Below are 9,421 nucleotides of genomic sequence, written 5' to 3' on the forward strand. Positions count from 1 at the left end.
TCCCACTGGCCCAGAAAGCTCTCTAAAACTATAAAGTATAGACAGGTTGCTCATCTGTATTGGTTGATGACATTTTCATGCCAGGAGCCCCCTAAATCAATGAAGTCATAGGATAACAACAACAACAACAACAACAACAAAAATGGTGGCTTTATTCCCACATGCTAATTTGAAGGCTCTATGCCATATCTGTACTACTTTCTATCATAAAAACAAAAGCAAAACAACCCCTATAAGACTTGTGTTTTGGGTTATTCAGTTAAGAAAAAAAAAACTGAATCCCTCTAGCTATAGCCAGTTTTGTCAGTGCCTATGTTTTTATTTCCTCTGCCCTTATCATCAGAGAGCTGCATTTTCCATGGAATTTTTATTTATTTTGGTAGAACAGCCAATCTTTATAAGGCCCTAAAAAGCTCAGTAAAAATGTTTAGATGATCATGATAATGAAAGGGAGGATATAATTACAGTATATTAAATATTTATATGTGAATTACCACATGTCTAAGTTCTACCTAGAGGGACCTTTTTTGCCACTCATATTCTAATTTCAATTGAGACATATTTATTCATCTTAAACCTTTTTTTTTAAACCTACCATCATTCATTATAGCTACCTATATAGAAGGATAACAACATACATTACCATATTCTTGGTGTCCCCAAGTTTAATCCGAATGGCATTAGTTGGTTGATCATGATTCATCATTAAGTTCTTGTGTATCTGTAGAAAGAACATTCTGCTAGGTGCTTATGGTCATGCAGAATTTAAATAAGTCTGAGTCCATGTCCTTATGAAAATTTTACTCTAGAGACATCATGCAAAGATCTAAGCCCTTAAGAGTAGAGACTATTCATCAGTTTTTCTTCCTGAGCACCTAACACCATGCCTTACATATAGGAGATTAATAGATCATTCCAAAATATGACCAAACTAGCCTTCTTTTTGTTCCTCACACATGACACTTCATCTCCAAGCCCTGTGCATTTTCACAGTTTCCCCCCCCCCTTCATGCTTGAAATGTATCCCATCCCTTTTCACCTGTGCCTTTCTGAAACACTACTTTGTTTTTCAAAGTTCAGGATTGCCCTCTACATAAAACTCTTCCTGTTCCCTAAGTTGCAAGTGCCTTCCCCTTGAAACAAAAACAAAAGCAAAACAATTTCTATTTGTGTATTCATTTTACATGTGGTTATGTATGTGTTTTGTGTTTCTGTTTGTATAGATATATAAAATATATATTATATATGAAAATATTATATATATATATGTATTATCAATGGCTATCTTTAACTTCAAATATTGGTACCTTCAAGAGCAAAGTGGCTCAGTCTATGGTCTCAATTTAAGTTCTGCTCCAAGATAAAATGGCTATGCAACCATGAATTAACCTCCCAGTGGCCCAGAAAACTCTCTAAGACTATAAATTATGGACAGGTTACTTGTCTGCATTGGTTGATGGAGTTTATATTAAGATTAGTAGAAATCACCATTAAAATTTGACTTGATGTTTCTTCATGGTATGGGGTGGACTGAGATTGTTGAAGTCAGAGAACAAACTTTGGCAGGTCTTATTGAACAAAATTTTGTCTGTTGTTTGAAAATAAGCTTCTTTAAGCTTCAAGAGGTTCACCTCCAGGTCCAATGTCAGGTGATAGGTGTTTAATTGATTCTAGTTTGTGGAGACATAGCAAGCTGCTTCGTTGGAGAAAATACTGACTATGGAACCCCAGATCTTGAAATAGAAATAAAGCTCACACATGTGAAAAGCTATACTGATCAAACCATTCTAAAAATTTGATTAATGCATTAATTACAATGTGTACTGCCACGTTTCTCCTCTTTGATCTCTATACTCAGTGTGTATTTCTAGAAAGTTATTAAGCTGCATTGAAAAAGATGTGACAGTAGCATTTTAGTTACACTATTAAAGGAAAATCAGACTAAGCTAAGGCTGGATGAAACTGAACACACATTTCCATGTTTGGCTTTCTATCGTTTTGCACGTTGGTATCGATTTCTCTTGACATGGTCTTCTTTTATTGAGTACTGTCTTTTTTAATCCCCTACCTATAGCAGTATTTGCTAAGAGCAATTGTAAAAGGAAACCAACTTATATTAAACCTGCCTGAAGTCACAATGTAATCTAACACCTGTAGTCTGCAATTTGTCATCACTTCATAGATTTTTTTTTTAATAACAGATTTTCCTGAGTTTTGACCTTAGGATACAGTATAATCCTTCCTCTTCTCTCACCCTTTCCTACCTCCTTCCCCCTATCCCCAGGCAACAAAGCTAAACACCAATCTTTAATACAGTCTTATTATGTCAGCATGTGAAATTACAACCATAAGGATTAACTCAAGGAAAATAATTCAATTGAAGTTAGAACTAGTGTTGAACTATTTATCTGAGTGAATATGTTTTATAGGTGACAGCATTTTAAATCACAAAGCAGCAGGGCAAATAGTAATGCCTGATCCAATTTCTCCTGCGTGAATCCCACACTCCCTTCTGAAAGTGGCTTAGTTTATGGGAATTTTTTTTTTTTTACCCTTGGGTTCTGTGTTGAGTTTTTGGGAGGAAAACATTGTTATCCTTTGTGGGGAGGGAATTGTGGTACATCAGATAGTACTATGTAAGGCATCAAAAAGGTCAGCTTTGAACATTTGAGTATTTTGAGGATTGATTTTGATTGATAAAGAATAGAATGGGGTGGAATGAGGAATGATAAGGAGTCTTGGCATGTCAGACCATTTGCGGACCTTAGAATGACAGTTGTGATCAGCATAGAACATTTCTGGTATTTATTGCTAGGACTCATAAAATGGCTAATTGAGAGACTGAAGATAGGACATTACAAGTGATATAGGATACTGACATTCGTTCTCATCTATGTTGCTAATTTTTTTTAAAAGACCTGGTTGTTGTTTTTCTAGAAAATTTCCTAAACAGAAGAAATCATAATAGATGTGTGATCTAGTTTTAAGTTTGCTAACATCTTTACTGGCCTAAGAAAGTAGCATGACTTACTTTTATGTTGTGCTTTCCTCACAACAGCCCTATGAAGTAGGTAGGGCAATTAGTGTTGTCTCCATTTTTCATCTGGAAAAACTGAAGATTAGGGAGGTAAAGAGACTTCTTGTCTGCAGTCATGTAACTAGCAAATATTGTAGCCTGAATTTGATCCCAGGTTTTCTGACTCCAAGTCCAAGTTTTGTTTGTTATATTTTCCCCACTACTTCACCATAAGTACTATTTTCCCTTGTCAGAAAGATGATAGCAAAATTCCAACTATCTGGGTCAGTAATTCATAAATGATAATTCTCATTCAAACCATGGGTTGGTCTCCTTGCAGATAGAAAAGGAATACACTTTTTTTCTTAAAATTCCTATTTTGAGAAATAGAAAAAATGATAAAAGACAATGTAACTATTGATATTTAAATTCCATGCAACATATTTTTGCACAATTAAGTTTTTGAGAAAAAAAGATGATAGCTTTTTAAAAAAAGAAATAAAATAAATATATTACATTGAAAACTTGGTAAAAACAGTTTTCATATCAAATGGTTCTATTTTTATTCGTTGTTATGTTAGGTAAATATATATATATCCCCCAGAAGGAAGTAATAATTAGCTCATTTTCAATATTTTCTCAACAATATCAACAAATAGAGCAGTCATAAGCAAATACTCCTTGCAATTTAAATGTTTTCTTATAATGTTAGAGGAACACAGAATTTTTAAAATAATTTATAATTTATTTAATGTTATTTGACCAAAAATAGCCAGATCCAAAACCCAGGTTGTCTGACTACCAGACTGGTACTCTTTCCACTTACTGCAATACAGAAATGAGGGACATTTCCCTTTGAGTTTAGCCATAATAATTCTATAGGTAGAAAAAAAGGGGATGGAAATGAATGTCATAGGGGTACTGAGTTGTGCTAGATGCAGATCTAAAATGGTAGAACAATAACGACCCTCCATATTCTGTTTTGTTCATATTGCCTGTTGATGGATTTACACTACTGTTCTTGACCTGAATCCAAGTTACTCATCCAAGGGCTTTTTCTTAGAAATAAAATGTGATTAATAGGTAACATTTATATAATGCTTATTATATGTCAGGAACTATGCTAATTTCATAGGTATTATCTCATGTGACCTTCACAACAACCCTGGGAGGTAGGTGCTGTTATTATCCCCATTTTACAGATCAGGAAACTGAGGCAAATGGAGGCTTAAATAACTTGCCCAGGATCATGCAGCTAATTAGTGTCTTAGGCTGTATTTGAACTCAGATTTTCATAACTCCAGGCCCAGCACTCTATCCACTGTGCCACTTAGCTACCCTAATTATTTATGTAACATTATTATAACCCCCCCCCACCAAACTTTAAGTATCACCAGTCACCTGCTTTATAATTTCTTGCTTTTTGTTTTAAAAAGACCTTAACCTTTGCTTGAAAGTAATCCAGGGTACCCCCAAAATAATACAATACATTATATATTTTCCTAAACTTAATCACTTAATATCTTACTTCCTCTCCTGCAGGCTTATATTATATTTTGCACATGGCTCCCAGCTGGTTTTCATTGTGGCCTTGAAAACATATTTGAGCACTGAGGGCTTTAGGAAGAGTTGCTTTATCTTTTTTGTCAACTTTGGTTATATTAACATTTTTGTCCATTTTGTTTTTAAAATCACTTGGTACCAAAGGCAAACAGTGTGTATCTGCACATAAGGGGGGTGTTTTGGTGCAAGCAGGTTACAAGTTATGTTTTGAATATATTTGTAGCTTTTTTTTAACCTCATATTCCTACCATAGAAAACTTACTAGGAAACAGTAATTAATATGTCATATGGAAGAAGGATTAGACTTTTCCAGCTTAACCCAAGAGGAAAGATACTAGAACTAATAGTTGGAAGTTTCAGAGTAGCAGATTTTAGCTCACTGAAAGAAAACACTTGGTAAGAATTACAGATATCCAATTAAAACATTAATTTCAACAAGCATTTATTAAGCACCTATAATGTGCACGCATTATGTTAGCAGAAGGAGAAGCAGGCAGGCCAATCCCTGGGATGTGTAGAAGAAAAAAGTGATGTATTGTGGAGTAGTGGTAACCAGCTCACTCATGCTAGGTGAGATGTTCATTCATTTAGATGTGTCCAACTCTGTGTAACCCAATGGACTTTGACTCTGAGGTTTTGTTGGCAAAGATGCTGGAGTGGTTTTCCATTTCCTTCTCCAGCATGTCCTCATTTTACCAATGAGGAACTGAGGCACATAGGAGTTAAGTAACTTGCCCAGGGTCACTCAGTTATTAAGTGTCTGAGGCCTGATTAACTCAGCTCTCCCTGACTCTAGGCCCAGTACTCTATCCACTGTACTACCCAACTGTCCCAAGATGACATAGTTTCCCATAACTTTTTATCCCCAAGTTTCTAGATACTTTATTTCTGCTTCGTCTTTGCTCTTCAGCCCCTTTCTTTGCCACAACACTTGTCCCAAACCCTGGGAGCTTTTATAATGGTAATTATAATATGCCCTATTATTAAATGTTATAATTCAAGATTTAATGGGCAATTGTGGGCATGCCTGAAAACATATATACTATATCTCATAATGTTGCTATGGGAAAATACATTCTGAATACTAAGTAATAAATTTACAAATGTGCTTTGGGAACATATCTCATTTTGTAAGTTGAAATGGCTTGTTCTGTTTTTATGATGTTTCAAAAGATTTCGGACTATTGAAAGATAGCTAAATACTCAAAAAAAAAAAAACCCACAAAAAACGTTTTTCATTTCTTTGTGAATCATTGATTTCCCTTTTAATCAGAATAAGAAAGATCATTTCTATGTTAATGTCATTCCATATTTTTGGCATTTTGAATTCTCAAAGATGGTAGATTTATCACGTTGTCATCCTTGGGCAAAATGTCTTAAAATGCTGTCTAATCCTGGTTTAAAGAATTGCCAACTGACCAAATAAATGTCTAATATGTTTCTATGTAGTTAATTTCTGTTATGAAGATTCTGTTTTCAAAAAACAAATGATAGGTATAGCACCCCTATTTTGTAATACCTGCTTTGACCATAGCAGGCTGTGTAGGCTAGACTCAGTTCAGAAGTGTTTCATGAGCTATTGACATATATCCTGTCATTTGTTCATGGTTTTTGTCAAAAAAGACTCCTTCAAATATTTTAATTTTTTTTAATTTATTTTATTTTTATTTTATTTTACTAATTTCAGGTCAAAAGGGAGAAAAAGATAGAATACATACATCTATCATCTAGTCTTATGATGAATAAACCCTATTGTACAAATATTAGATTAATTTCAAAGTTTAGTTTTATAAAATCTCTTTAAATCTAACCTGTGGAAAATGGGGGGGGGGACAAAAAACAATCTACTTATTCATTTAAGTGGAACATTTATTCTGATTCCTCACTAGGAAGAGAGGCATAATTTAGAAAATGGAGGTTTTTAATTCTCTTTTGTTTTCTAATTAGTGCAATTTTCTAATCACATGCTTAATATTTGTTTCTGGAGCATATATTTTACACAGTGTGCATGTTTAAAAGTAAATGTTAAAATTACTATCACAAAATAAAATTCTCACTGGTTGATATGGTGCTTCAGTTATTAGAATGTTCACTTGAGTCTGTGGATTAGATCAGAAGTATGAATATATGCATATCACCAAGACTCTCATCTGAGTAGTGCAGCCCTTACATGGAACTGGAGTTTTTTCTGTTGAGTATAATTAGAATGCTGAAGTACCCTAGCTTTCACTTTTTTGCTGATGTTAGCTTGCCAGAGTGGACCACATAAGTTTACTCTTAGTTGAAAGTGGTATAGAGAGAGTGCCAGAACATTCATTTCAATTGGTCAACCTCATGTGGGTTTTTAGCACTAGTGTTTTATCACCCAATGTTTTAGAATTCTCTCTTCTACCAGCAGTTAGCATATTATTAAAAATATGCTTTTGACATCTTTCAGGCTGATTTTGTTTTTATACGGAGTTTCAATCTCTTGCATTTATTGTGTTGTTTTTAGGGAATAAGATTTGCTGAATTTGCACTAAATATTTTGTTTAATTCTGAACAAAAGACTGCTATTTTAATTCTAGTGGAAACCCATTTTATTATCTTGTGGCCTTGGGACTGGGGTAGATGAATAAGCTTTATTTTATTTATTTACTTTTTTAAATTTTTTGTTCTTTAATTGAAGCACCAGCTTTGGAGGCTGAAATATTTTAGCTAGGAAGATGGTGGTATGTAGTGGTGGGGAAAGTGAAGACAGAATCTATATATTTGTTTTTAATAGAAGTTAGATTTTTTCCCCCTTTGCTTACTACTTAGGCAAATTGGATTTTCCCCTCTTTTCTAGAAAGTGCTAAGTTAAATACTCAGACTTTAAAAGTTCACATAAAACATAGCTAGGGTTATTGTTGGGAGAGTGCTTTCTACACTGTAAAATGCTACAGAAATGTATGCTATTGTTAAGTATTTATAATAACAAAAGATGACCATATTCAAATGATCAAAAATACTTGTATAATAAGAGTTAACACTTACTTAACCAAACTATTTGGTGCCTTCTAAATGTTAGGATCATAATCTGTCCACAGAATTTACATGCTAACAAAAAAATTAAGCCCATCTTATTATAGAATGATATTATTAATGCTATTATAACTAACAAATAAAAATAGAATAATATGCTTTTTCTTCTGCTTCATTACCAGTGTTGCTTCAAGAAGTTCCAGTGATTTGGCATTCTCTCAGAGTCTTCTTTGCATAAATTGTCATTTGCACGATGGAATTTTAAGTTCAGCAGAAGCTAGATTCCTAAAAACACAAATTTCAGTATTCATTATCTCCACTTTTTAGGAGGTCATTGTCCAAGAGTTTTAAAGTCTTTCTTTTTTTTTAAGAAATAAGCTTGTGGATGTAAACTAAATGTAAATATCTATTTTTAATTATTAGGTTCTTCATAGACAGCAGTCTCAGCCAGCTAAGGAAAGTTCCCCTCCTAGAGAAGAAGCCCCACCTCCACCTCCTCCTGCTGAGGACAGTTGTGCCAAAAAGCCCAGGTCTCGCACCAAGATCTCCTTAGAGGCCCTGGGAATCCTGCAAAGCTTTATTCATGATGTGGGTCTCTACCCTGACCAGGAGGCTATCCATACCCTTTCTGCTCAGCTGGATCTCCCCAAACACACCATCATCAAATTCTTCCAGAACCAGCGGTACCATGTGAAGCACCATGGGAAATTAAAAGAGCATTTGGGCACTGGGGTTGACGTTGCTGAGTACAAGGATGAAGAGCTGCTGACTGAATCAGAGGAAAATGAGAGTGAAGAAGGCTCGGAGGAAATGTACAAAGTGGAAGCTGAGGAGGAAAATGCTGACCAAAGCAAGCCAGCTCCCCCAGAAATCGAACAGAGATAATGTGAAATCACAACCTGGAAAGCAAGACATTGGTCCAAGGATTTTCTGTTTCTATTTTCTTTCTTATTTTATTTTGGTTTTTAGATTTGTTTTTTTCATATTTTTAAAAAAAATATTTTTTTTTCTTCCCCTTTTTGACATTTCTTTGTTGCACGGCATACACGTGCAGACTGAAGGAGTTCAGTATTGCCGAATTAGTCATCATCTTGACACAGACACTTGAGTGTTACATTTTTACATTTGACTGGAATAATAATTGTAATCACATAAAACTATGCCTTCATTAACCTTGCACTTATGGAAGAAATGCAAAGCAAGTTCTCAGAAGAAAAGATCTATAAAATAAATGAAGGAAACTACAAGTGTGTGTGTATATGTATATGTACATATATATATATTTACATATATATATTAAAATTGCATGGGACAGAGAACTTTACAATCTGAAAGAATAGACTGTGAAATGGGTTCTCAAAGACAAGACTTGTTTATGTATTAAAACCACTTCACAATGAGTTGCTTTGGCTTTTTGATAAACTGCCGCCTGCTCTCAGGGTGTGGTGACTATTTTTTTTTTGAATTCCTATTTATTTTCTATGTTTGTCCCTGATTTTTTTTTATTATTCTCTACCTTCCTAGCTGGCAGCTTGATGGTTAATTATTGAGGTATCTATTTAACAAAATAAATCAACACTGCCAAAAATGAGAGAGAAAAGAAAATGAAGCGGAAAAGAAAAATCAGGGCACCTTAAGAAGACAAAGTCCAATTACTTTTAAGACACAATGCACACTTAAAATGATTCAACATGTTCCGTTACTCAACTGGTCCTTCCTGTAGTGAACAGATGAACTTTAGTGGAAGTCAGAACAAGCGAAACTGAACTTCAGTATGGAAAAGCTTGTCTACTAGTGAGGTCTTGATAAAATAACATTTTGAGATTGGCTGCATGGAAT

General features: G+C 34.3%; 1 protein-coding gene across 1 annotated transcript in view; it reads left to right on the forward strand.

Annotated features, from left to right (window-relative positions):
• Positions 1-8,501, forward strand: part of SATB2 (SATB homeobox 2) — a 216,511-nt gene extending 208,010 nt beyond the window's left edge. Inside the window, exon 11 of the mRNA XM_027866064.1 lies at positions 8,006-8,501. Within this exon, the coding sequence (XP_027721865.1) occupies positions 8,006-8,467 (462 nt within the window). The 3' untranslated portion in view covers positions 8,468-8,501. The remainder of the gene's footprint in view (positions 1-8,005) is intronic.
• Positions 8,502-9,421: the final 920 nt, after the last annotated feature.

The sequence above is a fragment of the Vombatus ursinus genome, unplaced genomic scaffold (assembly GCF_900497805.2).
Source record: "Vombatus ursinus unplaced genomic scaffold, bare-nosed wombat genome assembly UNPS02014779.1, whole genome shotgun sequence".
Taxonomy (NCBI): domain Eukaryota; kingdom Metazoa; phylum Chordata; class Mammalia; order Diprotodontia; family Vombatidae; genus Vombatus; species Vombatus ursinus.